This window comes from Ailuropoda melanoleuca, chromosome 18 (genome assembly GCF_002007445.2).
Source record: "Ailuropoda melanoleuca isolate Jingjing chromosome 18, ASM200744v2, whole genome shotgun sequence".
Lineage (NCBI taxonomy): Eukaryota > Metazoa > Chordata > Mammalia > Carnivora > Ursidae > Ailuropoda > Ailuropoda melanoleuca.
The window spans coordinates 28,338,479-28,359,730 of NC_048235.1; the positions used below are offsets into that span (position 1 = coordinate 28,338,479).

General features: G+C 35.2%; 1 protein-coding gene across 10 annotated transcripts in view; it reads right to left on the reverse strand.

Moving 5' to 3' along the window:
- PSD3 (pleckstrin and Sec7 domain containing 3) overlaps positions 1 to 21,252 on the reverse strand; it is a 744,476-nt gene that overhangs the window by 206,237 nt on the left and 516,987 nt on the right. For all 10 annotated transcript variants that reach the window (XM_034647652.1, XM_034647649.1, XM_034647651.1 and 7 more), the window contains one exon: positions 16,568 to 16,611. In XM_034647652.1, the coding sequence (XP_034503543.1) occupies positions 16,568 to 16,611 (44 nt within the window). The remainder of the gene's footprint in view (positions 1 to 16,567; positions 16,612 to 21,252) is intronic.

Below are 21,252 nucleotides of genomic sequence, written 5' to 3' on the forward strand. Positions count from 1 at the left end.
AGCCTTCAACTTCAGTCAAGACAAACACAATTTGAAAAGCACTGTACTCAACAGTTACTCAGCATCAAAGTCATGTTCCACTTAATGCAAGTAATTCATTTCTGGAAATCAATGTTTGGTCAGAAAGTGAAAAATGGGGATCTATTTCTTAGTCCTTGCAAGAGAAAAAAGTGATAATAGTGTATTACATGTCAATCTCAAATAGTTTCCTAAGAAGTGTTTAAAGCACAATAAAAATGCCTATATATATATATATACACTAATCACTCACATACGACATAAGGTGCTTAAAATATTGCTTCCATATCACCAAATAACTGTGTTTTTAGATTATATTTATTTATTTTATTTGAGAGAGAGAATGCACATGAGTGGTGGGAGGGTGGGGGGGTAGAATCTCAAGGAGACTCCTCACCCAGTGTGGAGCCGGACCCAGGGCTCAATCCCACAACACTGAGATCATGACCCAAGTGGAAACCAACAGCCGGACACTTAACTGACTGAGCCACCCAGGCACCCCAATAACTGTGTTTTTAAACAAATTCTTTTTATACCTCTTGGTTCTATTTGCACCAGCAACATCCTAGTCCAAGAAAATTCTTTACTGACAATGTGCACAGTTTTCAAAATGACTACATGACTGACCTTCAATTGTAATGTCATTTGAGACCTTCCACATGTATTGTTTAAAATGTTGTACTGAGGGGCCCCTGGGTGGCTCAGTTGGTTAATGTCTGCCTTTGGCTAGGGTCATGATCCTGGGGGCCTGGTACTGGGCCTCGCATCAGGCGCTCTGCTCAGTGGGGAGCCTGTTTCTCCCCCTCCCTATGCCTGCCACTCTGCCTCCTTATGCTCTTTCTCTGTCAAATAAATAAATGAAATCTTAAAAAAAAATAAAATGTACTGAGTTTTCAGGATGCAATTATGATTTTTCTCTACATAAACATCAACAAAAAAAAGCTTATAGAGTTACAATGTTTAATATGGTAGCACGGCCACATATAGCTATTGAGAACTTGAAATGTGGATAATCCAAACTGAGATATGCAATAAGTGAAAAAATATACAATAGATTTCAAAAGACTCAGTACAAAAAAAGGGAGGAAATGTTTCAGCTATTTTTTTCTCTGTTTAGATATTGAAATAATATTCTATATACACTGGATTAAATTTGAAAAATACATTATGAAATTAATTTCATTGATTCCTTATTTCTTTTAGGATATGGTACTAAAAATTTTAAAATTACATATGTGGCATGCATTAGATTTCTTTTAGGCAGGTCTGTTGTTAGAACAGCTTAAATATTCTATGATATTTGAATATTAAAAACAATTAATAGGACAACGATAATTAAGGAAATGTTCAACAGTGTACAGCTCAGTAAAACCCTGAAAATAAGTGAAGGCTGAAAATATTCAATCCTGTAAACAAGTATTCTTGATATTTTGAAAATTAATGAAATGATTTTGTCAAGCTTTGAGAGTAAAAACCTACTTAAGTCTGAGATGCTGATTGGCTCCATCTGGTGACGACTATTTCTTGGGCTTAAATATACATAGGTCTGTGCTGGCTGGGACTTCTGGGATGGAAGCTATATCAGATAATAATGTGAGGACCTTCTCCTTCCCTAACAGCCACCCTTCAACCCCTGCAGTATACCCTCTTTTTCTCTTACTCCTGCCCTTCTTTCCATATCTCCCTAGTCCCCAGAAGAACCTGTGCCAGGCTTCACCTGAGACATGGAATTGGCATAGAATAGGAACCAAACACTTTATACCTGGATTCCTAACAGCATCATTGTAGGGTTTCATTGTTTTTATAGTTTATCATAAATTCCAGTGCTTCCCCATAAGGGAGATCATTCCCACTGTACACAGAGGATATAAATTAATATTTTGGTAAAAATATTTCTAAAAATAAAGTTAGCTCATTTCTATAGAAAACAGCCCACCTAACTAGGATTTTCCTGTGTACACTGAACCACCAAGAAATTTTCAGGATGATGTTACTTTGTTAAATTAAAATGGAGGAGACACACAGGGCTCTTGGTCTTGATTGTGAAAAGAATGATTCATACCTGACTATTTTTAAAAAGACTCACAGTGTAGTATTTTCTATTGAGATTCCAGACGTCTCAAAACCTTATAACCTACAAAATCCCCCCATTCTTCACACGAATCTATTCTCTCAGTAATCAAGTGTATGACCCATCAGGTGGTCTAAGTCCACTACTTGGCAGTGCAGTTCATTTCAAGAATGGCAAAAGCTCTTGTGCTGATAGCAGATAACCTTTCTAGCTTTTATGTTCTTTCTAAAGGGCAACTGTAAATCATGAATTTCCTACATTCTGTCTTACTCCTGACAGGTGATTTACTATGAAAAAAAAATTAGGTAAGAAATCATATAAATTCATTGGAGTCTTGTATTACAGTGGAATGTTACAAAGAATGGAGAACAACTGCTTCCTAAAATTTACAAAAGCTGAGTATCATTACATTGACTCAGGCACTCAGCAGATTTTGAAATACCTCATATTGGTAAGTTTCATCATAGTGGAGTTTCAGTTTTAACAAAGTAGTTAAGCTGGAACCAAACTCGAAAACTACATTACCTTGAGGGGCCTCAGTTATGTGGCATTCAAATACTGAAATCAAATATAAATTGGTGGGGCTTATGTGTGTGTGTGGGGGGGATGGAGAGATGTAACAGTTGAAAAGAAGACAAAAACATTTTCTAGAGCAAAACTGGAATATTAACTGCACTCAATGTGAAATCATCACTAAGAATGTGTTATTGGAGTTGGACAATAAATATAAGTTCACCAGGCAGAAAAAGTGAAACACTTCCAGTATTTACATTTATACATGCATTTCCTTTTAAGTTATAGTAAAACACTTAACATAAAACTTACCATTTAAAAATGCTACAGTTCTGTGATATTAATTACATTCACATTGCTGTGAAACCAAAACAACCATCCATCTCAGAATTGTTCATCATCCCAAACTGAAATTCTATACCCACTAAGTAAAACAACTTCTCATCCCCTCCGTCCCTAGCCACTGACAACCACCATTCCCTTTTCTGTCTCTATGAATTTCACTACTATAGGTATACCTCATGTAAGTGAAATCATAGTCTTTCTCTTTTTTTGTAAATGGCTTCTTTCACTTAGTATAGTGTCCTAAAGATTCATCAGTGTTGTACCATGTTTCAGAATTTTCTTCCTTTTAAAGGCCAATATTCCACTGTGTATGTATATATGTGTATGTGTATGTGTTCACCCATTTTGTTTAAGCATTCATCCATCAAGGGACACTTAGGTTGCTTCCCCACTTTGGCTACTCTGAATAATGTTGCTAAGAACATGGGTGTAAAATATCTTGAGTCTTTATTTTCAATTACTTTGGGGAAAATAGAACTACCCTATCACCCAGCAATTGCACTTCTAGGTATTTATCCAAAGGATACAACATAGTGATTTGAAGGGGCACATGCACCCCAGTGTTTATAGTAGGAATATCCACAATACCCAAAATATGGAAAGAGCCCAGATGTCCACTGACAGATGAATGGATAAAGAAGTGGTATATATAAACATAGAATATTACTCAGCCATCAAAAAGAATGAAATCTTGCCATTTGCAACAATGTGGATGGAACTAGAGGGTATTATGCTAAGTAAAATAAGTCAGAGAATGACAAATACCATATGATTTCACTCCTATGTAGAATTTAAGAAACAAAACAGATGAACACAGAGGAAGGGAAAGAAAAATAAAATAAGAGAACAATAGAGAGGGAAGCAAACCATAGGAGACCCTTAATTCTAGGAAACAAACTGAGGGTTGCTGGAGGGGAGGCAGGTCGGGGTGAAGGGATAATTGGGTGGTGAGCATTAAGGAGGACACTTGATGTAATGAGCACTGGGTGTTATATCCAACTGATGAGTCACTAAATTCTATCCCTGAAAGTAATAATACAGTGTATGTTAACTAAACTGAAGTTAAAGAATTAAAAAAAAATTACTTTGGGTATATATTCAGAAGTACAATTGCTGGAACATATGGCAATTTATTATTATTGTTTTTTTGGTAATTTTTTTAAAACTTTTTGAGGAATTGCTTGCCATAGATGGCTATGCCATTTTACATTCTCTCAGACAGTACAGAGAATTCCTTTACTCCACGTTTGCTAACGCTTACTTTCTTTTGAGTTGATAGTAGCCATCCTAACAGGTATAAGATGGTATCTCATTGTGATTTTGATTTGTATTTCCTTAATAATCAGTGATGTTGAGCAACTTTTCATGTGCTTATGGATAATTTGTATATCTTCTTTGGAAAATTATCCATTCAAGTAAATGTTTTGTTTTCGTTGTTAATTTTTGAAGTGTCATCCTTTAAATATTCTGGATGTTAATCCTCCAACAAATATGTGATTTGCAGATAATCTGTCCCATTCCATGGGTTACCTTTTCACTCTGTTGATAATGTCCTTTAATGCACAAAATTTTTTAATTTTGATGAAACCCAAGTATAACATTTCTTTTGTTTCCTGTATTTTAGGTGTTATATCCAAAAAATCATTGCCAAATCCAATGTCTGAAGTTTTACCTCTCATGTTTCTTCCAAAAGTTTTAAATTTTAGCTCTAACATTTTGGTCTTTGATCCATTTTAAGATAATTACCGTATATGGTGTAAGATAGGGTTCAACTTCATTTTTCCCCCATGTGTAAGTCCAGTTTTCCAAATACCAATTGTTGAAGAGTGTCCTTTCCTCATTTGAATGGTCATAGCAACTTGCTGAAAATCATTTGACCACAATATGGAACGGTTAATTTCTGGCTCTCCATTCTAGTCCATTGGTCTTTATATCCTTCTTTCTGTCAGTACTGACTGCACTATTTTGATACCATGGCTTTGTAGTTAAGTTTTGAAATCATTAAGTGTGAGGCCTCCAACTTTTTATTTTTTTAAAGATTTATTTATTTATTTATTTGAGAGAGTGAGCCAGCAACAGCAGAGCAGGAGGGAGGGTCACAGGGAGAGGAAGAAGCAGACTCCCTGCTGAGCAGAGAGACTGATGCGAAGCTCGATCCCAGGACTCTGAGATCATGACCTGAGCTGAAGGCAGCCACTTGAATTGACTAAGCCACCCAGGCACCCCTAAACTTCTTTTTTTTAAAAATATTTTTTATTCCAACTTTGTTCTTTTTCAAGATTATTTTGGCTAGGGGCACCTGGGTGGCTCAGTTGGTTAAGCATCTGCCTGCAGCTCAGGTCATGATCCTATGGTCCTGGCATCAAGCCCCGCATTGGGCTCCTTGCTCAGTGGAGACCCTGCTTCTCCCTCTCCCTCTGCCTGAAGCTCCCTCTCTCACTATCTCTCTGTGTCAAATAAATAAATACAATCTTAAAAAAAAAAAAGATTGTTTTGGCTATCTGGGGGTCCTTCAGATTCCCTATGAATTTTAGAATAGGTTTCTATTTTTGCAAAACAATAAAAAAGTCACTTAGGAATGTCTGGGAACCACATCAAATCTGTAGGTTGCTATAGGCATAACTGATGCCTTAACAATAATTTAAGTCTTCCAACCCATGAAAGCAAGATGTTCTTCCATTTACTTGTCTTTGTTAATTTCAATAACCATTTTCAGCGCTGAAACATTTTCACTATTTGAGCTGCTTTAGAAAACTATATAGTAGGTAGTTTCTTAAAAATTAAACAGAGTTTTCTCAGTGTGTCAGGGGCAGGGGTGTACACTGTACAGGTCTTTTACCTTCTTGGTTAAGTTCAGCCCGAAGTATTTTATTCTTGTTGATGCTATTGTAAAGTGAGTTGTTTTCTTAATTTCCTTTTTATACTGTTGTTAGTGTATAGAAATGCAACTGATATTTGTGTGTTGATTCTGCATTTTGCAACTTTACCGATTTCATTTATTAGTTTTTTAAAAAGATTGATTTGAGAGCGAGAAAGCATGCATGGGAGGGGAGGAGCAGAGGGAGAGGGAGAGAGAACCTCAAGCTGACTCCATGCTAAGTGCTCTATGGTTGTAGGCTTTTCTTCATTGGGAGGTTTATTATTACTGATGCGATCTCCTATCAGTCTGTCAGACTTTGCATTTCTGCATGATTCAGTCTTGGTAGGTTGTTTGTTTACAAAAATTATTCATTTGTCATATAGGTTATTCAATTTGTTGGTGTACAACTGTTCACAGTACTCTTTTAATAAACATTTTTGTTTCAGTAAAATCGGTAGTAACATCCCCTCTTTCATTTCTGATTTTAATTATTTGAGTCTTCTCTTTTTTCCTCAGTCTAGCTAAAGATTTGTCAATTTTGTTAAACTTTCCAAAGTACTCTGGGTTTCACTGATCTTCTCTATTATTTTGCTATTCCCTATTTTATATCTCTGCAGTAAAGTATATTAATTCTTTCTGTTAGTTTCCTTTTACTAGTTCTTTAACGTATAAAATTAGGTTTTGAACTGAGAACCCTCTTCTTTTTTAATGTAAGCATTAATGCTATAAATTTCTCTCTGTTTGATCCACTCTGACAATTTGTCTTCTGTGTGTTCAGGCCACTGACATTTAATGATACAGTTGGATTCATGGCTACCATATTTGTTACTGCTTTCTATTCATGGCTCTTGTTATTCATTCCTATTTTTGTCTTCCCCCTTTTTCCCATCTTTTGGTGATTTTAACTGAGCAGTTTATATAATTCCATTTTCCTCATTTCATAGTATGTTACATTTTTGAATGTTTACTAGTAGTTGCCCTAAAGTTTGCAATATACATTTACAACTAATCCAAATCTATATTCAAATAACATTTCAAAGGTACAGCAAATACTTTATAATACCAGAAACCATCAAATTTCAGCCTCCTGTTCTTATCATTGCTATAATTCATACCACTTATATACAAGCATATATGTATATATGTATAAGTACATATATATGCATAAATAATCAAGTAATTGTTCCTATTATTTTCAACAAACTCTCATCAGTTAGATATGTTAAGAAAAATAAAAAGTTTAAAAAATTTTACATTCACTTATTCCTCCTATGATGCACTTCCTTTATGCAGAGCTGAACGTCTAATCTGTATCGTTTTCCTTCTCTCTCAAGAGCTTCTTTATATACAATGGAATATTACTCAGCCATCAGAAAGAACAATTACCCAACATTTGCAGCAATATGGACGGGACTGGAGGAGATAATGCTAGGTGAAATAAGTCAAGCAGAGAAAGACAATTATCATATGGTTTCACTCATTTATGGAACATAAGAAATAGCAGGAAGATCAGTAGAAGAAGGAAGGGAAGAATGAAGGGGGGGTAAACAGAAGGGGAATGAACCATGAGAGACTATGGACTCTGGGAAACAAACTGAGGGCTTCAGAGGGGAGGGGGTGGGGGATTGGGATAGGCCGGTGATGGGTATTAAGGAGGGCAGATATTGCATGGAGCCCTGGGCATTATACGCAAATAATGAATCATGGAACATTGCATCAAAAACTAAGGATGTACTGCATGGTGACTAACATAACATAATAAAAAATTATAAAAAAAAAAAGAACTTCTTTTAACAATTCTTTTAGACAGGTCTAAAATTTCCTCCATACTTGTATGAGAACATATTTCTCCTTTACTGTTTTCCCTATGTTTTACTGAAATATAACTGACATACATCAGTGTATAAGTTCAAGAAATACAGCATAATGTTTTGACCTATATATATATATAGTCTGAGATGATCCATCATCTTATATAAAGAGAAAGCAAAAAAAAAATTTCTTCTTATGAGAACTTAGTATTTACTCTTTTAACAATTTTCACATATATCATACAGCAGTGTTAACTACACTTTTCATGCAATACATTAAATCCCTAGTACTTAATTATCTTGTAACTGGAAGTTTTTATCTTTGACCACCAATCTCTAATTCCCTTCCACCCACCCCGACTCTCACCTCTGGTAACCACAAATCAAATTGCTTTGGGACAAGCAGGATACTAGCATTATAATCATATTCCATCTGCTCACCAACTGTCTGTTCAGCATATTCTGAAATTAAAGATAATTTAAAGCGAAGATAACAGTATTTGTATATTACATCACTTTCATCATCATCTTTATGGATATTAAAACTGTTGTGACAATAAATCCTTAAATATTCTACATATCCATCTCAATCTCAGCATTGAGAGAGATATTACTTACACAAAAAGCAGATGTTTTATTTTTAACTTGTCTTTTAAAGCTAAGAATAAAACGGCAAATTCTTCTAGTTTCCTATATATCTGAGTTTAGTATACCTGAAATGACTGAGAAAAACAGGTCCTTACAGATCAAACATTGTGATCTATGATTCAGATTCTTATTTAAATTACACTTCACAGAGCTGTAAGAGAATCTTCCCTAATTCTATACCCTGAAATCTTCCCTCCTTTAAACCCCAAAATCAGGGAGATTGATACACATTCAGTATCATTTTTAGCTAACAAACTTTTAAGTGATAGTAATTCTTCAGCTCAAAAATCTCCTTTCAAATTAAGACACTTCATAACTATGTTATTTCTGTTTTTCCTTCTTTCCTTATCTTATATTCAATGTATTTTCACTGAATTTATATTAGAATAAAAAAATGAATAATATTCTTTACATATCTATTTATACATACAGACTTACCCTTATTTAATATTTATGTAGATTACCTTCTAAATTTGTCAGTTCCATGTAACATTAGAATTATTATTTTACCAAAAACATGATGTAGCATTCTCCATGTTAGGAATGTGAGGAAAGCAATCATCTAATAGCAATGATGTTAAGAATGTTAATTCTTATTCCATTCTACTATTTTAATGAGGCACAATACATATCTAGCAAATGTTTAGTAGTATGAACACCCAAAATGGAGAACTGACTTTTATTCCTTTTCTTCCTAATGGTCCAATGTTTCACGCAAATAGTTTTAATTTTTCCACGGTTACTTCTTCCTGTACCAGTAACTCTTAATGCCAACTTCCTCAACTTTCTTCTGATACACTCAATTTTTTTTAACATTAAATATATTTGTGGTATGTACAAACACTGTACAACCTATAGCAACTTTTCTTTGCCTTAGTTTTCTCAAAAGTAATTGATATAAACCTACAGTTGGCTATCTGTAAGTTTAAAAAGAGAATTACTGGAGGGAGGCTGGGAAGATGGCAGAGTAGGAGGACCGTAAGCTCACCTCATCCCACAGATAAAACCAGATAACAGTCACAGTCAGCATAAATAACCTAGAAGATGACCCAAAGACTAGCAGAATAAACTGCACAACTTCCGATGTGGGGAAGGAACTATATCAACATCAAGGAGGCACAGAGATCCCTCAACAAAATCAACCCAAGGAGGTCCACACCAAAACACAGAGTAACAAAATGGCAAAAAGTAGTGATAAAGATAGAATTTGAAAAGCAAAAAGAGAAAAGAAAACAGTTACATAGAAGGGAAACCCCATAAGACTATTAGCAGGCTTTTCACCAGAAACTTGGCAGGCCAGAAGAGAGTGGCATGATATATTCAAAGGAAAAAATCTGCAGCCAGGAATACTCTTTCCAGAAAGGCTATCATGCAGAATAGAAGGAGAGAGAAAAAGTTTCCCAGACAAACAAAAGGTAAAGGCATTCATGACCACTAAACCAGCCCTACAAGAAATGTTAAAGAGGACTCTTTGATTAGAAAGGAAAGACCATAAGTAGGTGTAAGAAAAGTAGGAAAAACAGTAAAAGTAAGTACATATGTAAAAATCAGTCAAGGGACTCAAAAGGGTGTAAAGTATGACACCATATACCTAAAACATGGGTGGGGGGGAGGAGTAAAGAATGGGTTCAAATTTAAGTGATCATCAACTTAACATAGACAACCATATGCAGATGTTATATACAAACCCTACGGTAACCACAAATCAAAAACAAGTAAGAGATATGCATAATATCATAATAAAAAGAAATCCAAGTACATCACTAAAGAAAGCCAGAAAATCATGAGAGGAGACAGCAAGAGAAGGGTCAGAGAAGAAGTAGAAATCAACCACAAATCAAGTAACAAAATGGCAATAAATACATATCTATCAATAATTACTCTGAATGTAAATGGGCTGTACGCTCCAATCAAAAGATAAAGGGTGACAGAATGGATGACCCATTTATACAGTTCCTATAAGAGACTCATTTCAGACCTAAAGACATTTGCAAATTGAAAGTGAGGGGATGGAAAAACACTTATCATGCAAACGGATGTTGAAAGAAAGGTGGGGTAGCAATACTCATATCAGACAAAACGGACTTTAAAACAAAGACTGTAATAAGAGGCAAAGGATACTACATAATCATAAAGGGGAAAATCCAATAAGAAGATATAACAATTGTAAATATTTATGCACCCAACATGGGAGCACCTATATACATAAAACAGTTAATAACGAACATGAAGAAACAAATCAATATTGATACAATATTAGGGGATATTTAACTCTGCATTTACATCAATGGACAGATCATAGAAACAGAAAACAAACAAGGAAACAGTGGCTTTGAATGACACATTGGACCAGATGGATTTAAAAGATATATTCAGAATATTCCAACCTAAAACAAAAGAACACATTCTTTTCAAGTGTACATGGAACATTCTCCAGATAGATCACATATTAGGCCAAAAAACAAGTCTCAAGAAATTAAAAAAGATTGAAGTCATACCATGCATCTTTTATAACCACAATGCTATGAAACTAGAAATCAACTACAAGAAAAAATCTGGAAAGAGCACAGATACATGGAGGTTAATTATCATGCTATTAAACAATGAATGGATCAACTACGAAATCAAAAAAAGAAATAAAAAATCAGATAGAGAACGATAGAAATAAAAACATAATGATACACAATCTCTGGGATGCAGCAAAAGCAGTTCTAAGAGGGAAATTTATAGTAATACAGTCCTATCTCAAAAAGCAAGAAAAATCTCAAATAAAAAACCTAACCTTATACCTAAACGGGTTAGAGAAAGAACAACACACTAAACCCAAAACAAACAGAAGGAAGGACATAATAAAGATTACAGTAAAATAAATAATGTAGAAACTAAAGAAACAAAGAACAGATCAATGAAACAAGAAGCTGGTTCTTTGAAGAGATCAAAGAATTGATAAAACTCTAGCCAAAATCATCAAAAAAGAGAGAAAAAAAGGGTGAGAGGACTCAAACAAAACCACAAATGAAAGAGGAGAAATAACAACTAACACCACAGAAATACAAACTTAAGAGAATATTATGAAAAACTGTATGTCAACACACTGGACAACCAAGAAGAAATGGATAAATGTCTAGACATATTACCTACCAGAACTAAATCAGGAAGAAATAGAAAATTTGAACAAATCTATTACCAGCAATGTAATTTAATCAGTAATCAAAAAACTCCCAATAAACAAAAGACCAGGACCACATGGCTTCACCATTGAATTCTACCAAACATTAATGGAAGAGTTAATATCTGTTCTTCTCAAACGCTTCCAAGAAATATAAGAGGAAAGAAAACTTCCATATTCTTTCCACGAGGGTAGCATTACCCTCATACCAAAACCAGATAAAGACACAATAAAAAAAGAGAACTACAGTCCAATATCTCTGATGAACATACATGCAAAAATCCTCAACAAAATACTGGCAAACTGCATCCAACAAAATTCATTCACCACTGTCTAGTGGGATTTAATCTTGGGATGAAGGGTGGTTAATTATTGACAAATCAATGTAACACATCACATAAATAAGAGAAAGGATATGAACCTTTCAGTATCTGCAGAAAAAGCATTTGACAAAGAGCAATTCATGATAAAAACTCTTAACAAAGTAGGGGTAGAGGGAACACACTTCAACATAATAAAGGCCTGATATGAAGCACCCGCAGTCAACATCATCCTAAATGGGGAAAAACTGAGAGCTTTTCCCCTAATATTAAGAACACGAAAAGGATGTCTACTCTCACTGCTTTTATTTAACATGGCACTCAAAGTCCTAGCCACAGCAATCACACAACAAAAAGAAAAGTCATCCAAATTGGTAATGAAGAAGTAAAACTTTTGCTATTTGCAGAAGACATCATACTCTAGATGGAAAACCCAAACAATCAATCAAAAAACTTCTAGAATTGATAAATGAATTCAGTAAATTCACAGGATATAAAATCAACGTACAGAAATCTGTTGCATTTCTGTGCACCAATAACGAAGTAATAGAGAGTGAATTAAGAAAACAATCCCATTTACAATTGCATGGAAAATAATGAGATACCTAGGAATAAACCTAACCAAAGAGGTGAAAGACCTGTACTCTGAAAACTATAAAACACTGGTGAGAGAAATTCAATATGATGCGAAGAAATGGAAAGATAGTCCATGCTCATTGTATTGGAAGAACTGATATTGTTAAAATGTCTATACTACCCAAAGAAAACTACACATTTAATGCAATCCCATCAAAATGCCAACAGCATTTCCCACAAAACTACAACAATCTTAAAATTTGTATGGAACCACAAAAGACTCCAGATAGCCAAAGCAACCTTAAAAAAGAAAGCAAAGCTGGAGGCATCACAATTCTGGACTTCAAGTTACATTACAAAGCTGTAGTGATCAAAACAGTATTGGCACTGGCACAAAAACAGACACATAAAACAACGGAACAGAATAATACTCCAGAAATAAACCCACAATTATATGATCAATGAATCTTCAACAAAGCAGAAAAGAATGTGTAATGGAAAAAAGCCTCTTCAACAAATGGTGTTGGGAAAACTGGAGAGCACTATGTAAAAGAGTGAAACGGACCACTTTCTTAAACCACACACAGAAATAAACTGAAAATGGATTAAGAAGCTAAATGTGAGATCTGACTCCATAAAGCCCTGGAAGAGCACACAGGCAATAATTTTTCTGACACTGGCTACAGCAACATCTGTCTAGATATGTCTCCTGAAGCAACAAAAGCAAAAATAGACTACTGGAACTACATCAAATCCAAAAGGTTCTGCACAGCAAAGAAACAACCAAGAAAACTAAACGACAACCTACAGAATGGGCAAGATATTTGCAACTGACATTTCAAATAAACGGCTAGTATCTAAAATATATTAAGAATTTATAAAACTCAACACCCCCCCAAAATAATCCAATTAAAAAGTGGGATAACTGAGTCCTATATTGATCATAAAGTACCTTTTGACAGCTACTAAAACTAATGTTCCTTAGAACACACTTTAGAAAACTCTGCTATATATCAATTTATGTGATTCTTCAGATCAAGAACTAAGATTTTTCCTTGATAAGTAAGTATGTGCATGTATATAACTGTATAGAACACTGTGCTCACCGAGTTTTCCTTGTACCTCTCCGATCACACTTTCTATGACTCATTTTCATCCTATTATTTATTAATGTTGGTACCTCCCACAGATCAGCACTTAGAATTGTCTTCTTTCACTAAGGTCCTTTTCTCAGCAATCTTTACTCATTCTTAAAACTTCATCTGCCATAGCTGCAAAAAATTTTCCAAGTATTTATATAGCTCTGACCTCTTTCCCAAGTTCCAACTCAACATTTTCACTTCCCTGCAGGACATTTCCACTCCATTTAGCCTTTATCATCTGTCTCTGAACTTTGTCATACATTCTCCATCTCTATTAGCAACACCAGTATTTCCCTACTTACTTAAGTTTTGGCCTCTACCTTGTCTTTGACTCCTCCATGCCTTTCACTGCTGCTTTATGTTTAGTATTTTAGAATATTTTATAGTGACATCCTGAGACTTATAGGAGGTCTATAACTGCTCATCATACAAAAGAGGAAACTGAGGCACAGAGGCATGACCAGTGACCCAGCTGGCACATGCAAGAGTTGGAATTCAAACCGAAATCTCTTTGATTCTGGAATTTGGGCTCCTGAACACAATGCTGTCTTGACTAGACAAGAGGGCCACAGAAGAATTCTGTTCTTGGGTAAACTCCCATGCTCACCCATGGATTGAGCCCAAGATAAGATACTTTCTTATCATCAGGGAAATGCAAATCAAAATTCCAATGAGATATCATCACCTCATACCTGTCAGAATGGCTAAAATAAAAAATTCAAGAAACGAGTTTTGGAGAGGATATGGAGATAAAGAGAACCCTTGCGCACTGTTGGTAGGAATGCAAACTGATGCAGCCACTGTGGAAAATGGCATGGAGTTTCCTCAAAAAATTAAATATAGAATTACCATATGATCCACTATTTCTACTACTGGGTATTTACCCAAAGAATACAAAAAACACTAAATCAAAAAGATATGTGCACTCCTATGTTTATTGCACCATTATATACAATAGCCAAGATAAGGAAGCAGCCCAAGCGCCCATCAATAGATGAATGGATAAAGAAGATGTTGTGTATATATTACTGAGACATAAAAACAAATGAAGTCTTCCATTTGCATTGACATGGATGGGACTAGAGGGTACAATGCTGAGTAAAATAATTCAGTCAAAGAAAGTCAAATACCATATGCTTTCACTCATATATGGAATTTAAGAAATAAAGCAAATGAACAAAGAAAAAAAGAGACAAACCAAAAAGCAGACTCAACTACAGAGAACAAACTGGTGGTTAACAGAGGGGAGGTGAATTGGGGGATGAGTGAAATTGGGGATGGGGATTAAGAGTACACTTATCATGATGAGCACTGGGCAACATATAGATTGCTGAATCACTATATTGCACACCTGAAACTAATACAACATTCTATGTTAACTATACCAGCATTTTAAAAAAAGATACTTTCTTGCACCAAATTGCCATTATACATAAATATATATAAAACCTACTGTATCAAATTTAATATATCAAAAATTTAGATTTACAGGGGCGCCTGGGTGGCAAAGCGGTTAAGCGTCTGCCTTCAGCTCAGGGCGTGATCCCGGCGTTGTGGGATCGAGCCCCACATCAGGCTCCTCCGCTGTGAGCCTGCTTCTTCCTCTCCCACTCCCCCTGCTTGTGTTCCCCTCTCTCGCTGGCTGTCTCTATCTCTGTCTAATAAATAAATAAAATCTTAAAAAAAAAAATTTAGATTTACAAAACAGATCCTTGGTACATTTATTTGGTTTTTAAAATAACTTTATAAAAGAAAAATATTCTCTCACCTAGTATTAATATATTTATGCTTCATTTTTATTAATTTTAGCTACAGGAGATATTCTGCATAGGTCAGGATATGCTTTTAACATTTCAGCAAGATTCTAAGTATGTCATTTATGAAATTTTTCTAAGACACCCACTTTCATTCATGAGAGAGAAGTCCAAAAGCGGTCTCACTTTGGATAGGCCATGAACTCTTATTATCTTAATGATTTTTCCTTGAAATGATACACTTTGAGTCTCATGATGTATATAAATATAGACCCATCACATGTACCTGAAAATATTAGTCCCAAATTAAACTCTGAATCCCTAATTTAAAACAGTACCATATGATTTTACAGTGGGAACAGTTTAATAGTACTTTTTAAAAAAATGCATTCTAGCATATTATATGTGAGACATATGTAGTCAATTGCTAAACCACTTTTTTCCAATGTACAAATGAAAGAATAAGATTTATGCCCTAAGTTCTGATTCTATAAACCGAAGTTCATTGCAGATTGCCATGTTAGGTCACATGGTAGAAAAATATTTATGAATGCTTTATATCAGTGAAAATCAAAAATAAAATTCACATGTAGTACCATCAAAAAACATTATTTTGACCTAATTTATGAATAACTTTAGTAACAATTTTTTTAAGTTAAATTCTTAACTGCTGCATCGTTGATCAGTGAAAGTTCAGCAAGAGTAGTATTGCTGGCCTACGTCAGGTGAGATATAATTTATCTATAATAGTATCTCCCAAAGTATGTACCTTGAAACACTACATTATATTGTTGAAAGGTTCAGAAAACATTGCAAATCTGATTCCTCTCTTGGAGACTGGCATTGTACAAACTCCTGGAGGTTCTACAGTTAAAAAATTTTTTTTAGCTTATTTAATCCATCATTTCTCAAGTTTATCAATATCTTGGTATGATTAGCGTCATTGGAAATAAGAACTGGAAAACCTTGATCTATGGTGATAGGAAGGAGGGAATTAAAACAAGTAGATGATACCAAAATAATTGTATTGGATTCTGGAATATACATGATTTTATCAGATTTTCTTCTAGAATGCTATTTTTTAAAAGGATACATTAAAAAGATAACTGTCTCTAGGCAAAGCAACTAGACTAAAAGCAAACAGGAGCATGCTGGGTACCAAGAAAAAGACATGGGATACTCAAGGTTTGCTTAGGTTTTATACAAAGCATGTTAGACACTGGTATAAAATGAGAACTGGCCATGCATATTTACTCCTTCTCTAAGATCACCTCTAAAGCATAAAGAAAGAAAAGAACAAGTGGTTCATTTATTAAAATGCTGACATCCAGCATACTCACACTGCCCATTCAAGCTTCTCATTCTTAATAGAGTTGTACAGAGCCTGTAAAGAGAGAAAACAAGATGGAATTATTCTTTTCAATCTGTTCAATATTTTTAATTCAGCAAACCACCACAGCCAAACGGCTTGACTGAGTCAGCAAGCAACTCCTAAGCCCCTTCTTGGTCACCCTGTTGGCTCTGAAAGATAATACACAGGTGAGGAAAAAAGCATAGGGTAAGCAGCATTTTGTGAAACAGATTTTGCACAAAGTAAAAAATGGCTTTTTTAAATAAATTATGCTGAAGAAAAGGATATGTGCATCATAACATCATAATGATGTTGGAATGTTTTTCTTCAAAGGAGAACTTGGACCAACTCGACTCACCAAAGATTCAGTACAAATATATTTAGGTTACAGATTTTACATTACTTAAGATTTAATTCATATATCCTTAGCCAGTATTTTCACAAACTCTGTGGGAATTTTGCAGGGTGGCTACAACAGTCAGTTTAAATACTGGATAATTATGAAGCTAATAAAAATTAGGAGGCATTTCATCATTAACAGGACATGATAAAATGTGTCCTCAAATATAAAAACTGATAGAACATCAAATTAAAATAATGGGTAAATTGAGGCACAAAGACCATGCTGTAAATTAGATGTTCTTTTTGAGGAACTCAAATTTACTGAAGAACTACAACAACCTATTAAATGTCTCATGAAGCTGCACTTATTTAGAAGTGCAGAGAGAGTGGACATCTAACTCAAGCCTCAGCAGACTCTTGCTGGATAAATGCCTTTTTAATGGGCTCCATTACTTGTATGAACATTTTGAACTCACAAGTAATAGTGAGCTGAGAAACTGCAATTGAAAAGAGACAGATCATTAAAGGTTCTTTATGTGCTATCATACTCAAAATCACCTAGAGTGATTTAACAATGTAGTAAAGATAAAAAAATCTATTCATAAAGGTAGATACTTGACAATGATAACTAAGCATCTAAAATTTTTCTAATACATTCAATTCTGTCCTAGAACAAGTTTTTCAAATTTTTTGCTCATGAGAATATTTTTCTTAATAAGGTACTGAGTTCCAAAACAGAAAATTCTTGTTCAGCTGCATATCATGCAACAAAAGTATTATGTAAAATTCAACAAACTTGCCATATTGTAGTCCTCTCCCAGTGTATATATTATAACATGACAAATCTAAAAAGGGGATGTTATCCTTATCCTTTTCAACTGCAAAATTACAAAGGGATTTTCTTGAATCTTTCCGGTGCTTTATAATAACACATTATTTTTCTTAAAAAAAGGAAAAAATGTTTTGCATCTAACACTTGTATCTCCTCCATCACAACTTCTGTCCTTTTACCTACTTAGCTTAGTTCAGAATTGCTTCCTCTTTAGCCCCATAGCCATCCTTTCCATTCTTGTGCAGCCTAGACCCCATGCTCTATCACATCAACTGGTCTTCTTATTATTAATATCTTCAAATTCTTTCTCCCACTGCCTCTCTGTTGTACCTAAAAAAGAAACATTGAAACTCTTGACCAATCCTACTCTGACTTCTCCACATTTATATCCCCTACATTAGTTAAGGTTTCTTTGGTTTCAAATACAAATACCTAAACTAGCTACCTTATGCATAAGGGGGACCTAATAGTTTATGTAGCCAAATCATAAAAAGACATGGATGGAGCTGGCCTCAGGGACACACGCATTTAAAACTCTCCCCCTCTCCTCTCAAGTATTCTCTTTCCACCCCAAACATTTCCACTCCTTGTTTCTTTACTACACAAGAAACATGTCTACAACAAGCAATGCCCATTTACATCTTTTCTGTCTTTTAACAAGATAAAAGTTTTCCTCCTAACTCCAATTTGAAAAGATTCTAATTGGTGTGGTTTAGATCACCTGTACTCCCCATGGACTAATCCATGTGGCTGGAAGATGAGGTATAATGACTGGGCCCAGCCCTGAAGTCAAGGAGGTTGGGTTATGTATTAAAGAAGGGGTAGCACTGACCCAGGCACTAGTGTAATCCTCCTGACCGTCACAGCCTCCCCCATTTGCGTGTGACTATTTCAGCACTAATAGTGAAAACTAAACAAGAGCACAAATTAATGCCATTAATATTCACCATCTCAAACTTCAGGAGAGACTTTATTCATGAGCCTCCTTTAACTTTTTGCCAACTTCCCTAAAATGCATCTGCAACAGCATCTATTTTTTCTGCCTTTCTGATGGTAAGGGAAGGGATATCCCACCTCTACAAGGCTAAACCCCTAAAACTGGTCCTGATATCTTCCCTTTCTGTGGTAACATCTCCTCCTTTATTAGCTCCTTTCTATCAGCTTTCAAACATGTGCAAGTCTCTCCAAACCCCACTTCTGCAATTTGGTTACCACCATTTGTTCCTCAGCCCCTATTTTAGCCAAATTTCTGAGAGAACTTTCTGCAATTCATACCTCCACTTAATGTCTTCTCTTCAACTCAGGCAATCTTGCTTTCATTCCTCTTCCTCCATTAAAAACTGATCACAATAAATGCATCTGCTTCTTTCATGCTAAATTCAAGGCCACTTTTCAGTGTTCCTGCATCACGTTGCCTGTCAGCAGCACTGAATACTCTCAAATATTCCCTCCTTATTTTCTGTGACACAATACAGTCTCCTGAATTTTCTCCTAACTCTTTGGATAATCCCCATGACTCACATTTTCCTCATCTTATCACTTAAATGTGGGTGAGCCTAAGGGTTTATCTTCAGCCTATGTGAACTCTTGTAAACACTAGCTCCATATGTCAGATGCACTTGGATGTTTCCAAAGCACCACAAAACTCAGTAAAGAGGAACTAAGGCATGAAGACCTAAAAGTGAAAATGTACTCTCAATCTTAGTAAACTGTATTGGTATAAAGTATTTAATTTTTTGAGTGTGAACACACTATACATAAAGCCAAGTAAAGGTAGTTTACAATAATATAAAATATATCCAAGTCAGAATCTTAAGACTGTCAGAATTTTTCTGTCAACTATTTCATCCAAAATACTATTATATTCCTATCATACAAGCAAGAAAGTTCCAAGTTGAAATCATATTTGTATCTGCCCAGCAATGGCATAGGGACAAGCCTTTTGGTAATAATATTGTTTTCAGGACAAATTGTAAAAACTCTCTGATTTCCACTCAAGAAACAACAAAATGGAATTTCACAGCTGACAGTAGCCTTAGAGATCATAAAACAAATTCTTCCTTTTATAGATTAAAGAAAATGAAATCCAATGTTAATTAACTTCTCTCAAGGTCCAATCACTGTTTTTCACAAACTCTGACTCAGAAATCACATTTCTTAGAAATAAATTGACTATATTCATTCAACTAACTACATTTTCTCTTATCAACTAACTAAAACTAATTACATTCTCTCCTAAGACCAAACTTTACAGCAACGTAAATGCCTGGCTTGCCAAGACCCATGTGAAAAGGCAACAAGGCTTGTGCCTCCGTTAGGATACACTGAAAGTGGTGCTCATTGTAATATTCCAAAGGATGAGCTTTCAACAGAAGTCACTGTTGCTAGGATACATGTTTGAAATGCCTTTGTTGGTGACCATGACTGGTTTTGCCACACTGACCCTATAGTCTCAGTCCACTTACCACTAAAGGTATCTGCCATATAAATGGCGGAAACTGGAGATGTAGTGCATAGCTCGGGAAAATAATTCATCCCTAGCTATGTGAGGGGTTATTTGACCTAGCTCCAAGACAGCAAGGTTTGTGGGCAAACACATTGTCATGAAAGGCTGTTATATCCCAGTGGCCACAGACTGATAGTTGGGGGATAAATCAACCTTATTGGGTCACAGTAACCCATATATATTATATGCAGTGAGGTGATAACCAGTTGTGGTGGGCTAAATAATGGACCCTCAGATGATGTGTAGGTCCTAATCCCTGGAACCTGTAAACATTTCTGTATATGGCAAAAGATCGCAAATTTGAGTTAATGATCTTGAAATGGGGAGGGTATCTGGGCTGGACGATGCCTATAGAAGATGAAAGAGGGAGATTTAAGAAAGACAGAAGAGAAGGCAATGTGAGGATAAACACAGAAATTGGATACAGACTCAAGTGAAGGAATGCCAGGAACCACCAAAAGTTGGAAGAGGTGGGGATTCTCTCCTAGACGCTCCAAAGGGAGTGCAGCATGTTGACACCTTGATTTCAGACTTCAGAAATATTCAGAAATATTTCCAGAGTTGGTCCCTAGGTAAAACATAATCTTTTACCATATGGTCACCAAAATCAGTCAAGGAATTTTTTAAGAATATTAATTATTGAGCCCCATCCGAGATCTACTGAATCAGATTCCCAGTTGAGTAAATATATGAATATTTCTAAATGCTCTACTCTTGAGTCTTACATGAACCCTTTACTAAAAACCACTGCTTTGCAAGTTTACCAATCATTTCTTCATTTTTTTTTTAAGATTTCATTTATTTATTTGTCAGAGAGCGAGAGAGAGTGCGTGAGCGCACAAGCAGGGGGAGCTCCCGGCTTAGCAAGGATCCCAGGACCAGGAACTGAGTGGAAGGCAGGTGTTTGACTGAGCCACCCAGGCGTCCCTACCAATTATTTCTTTCTTTTTTTTTTTATTTTTTATTTTTTTATTATTTTTATTTATTTTTATTT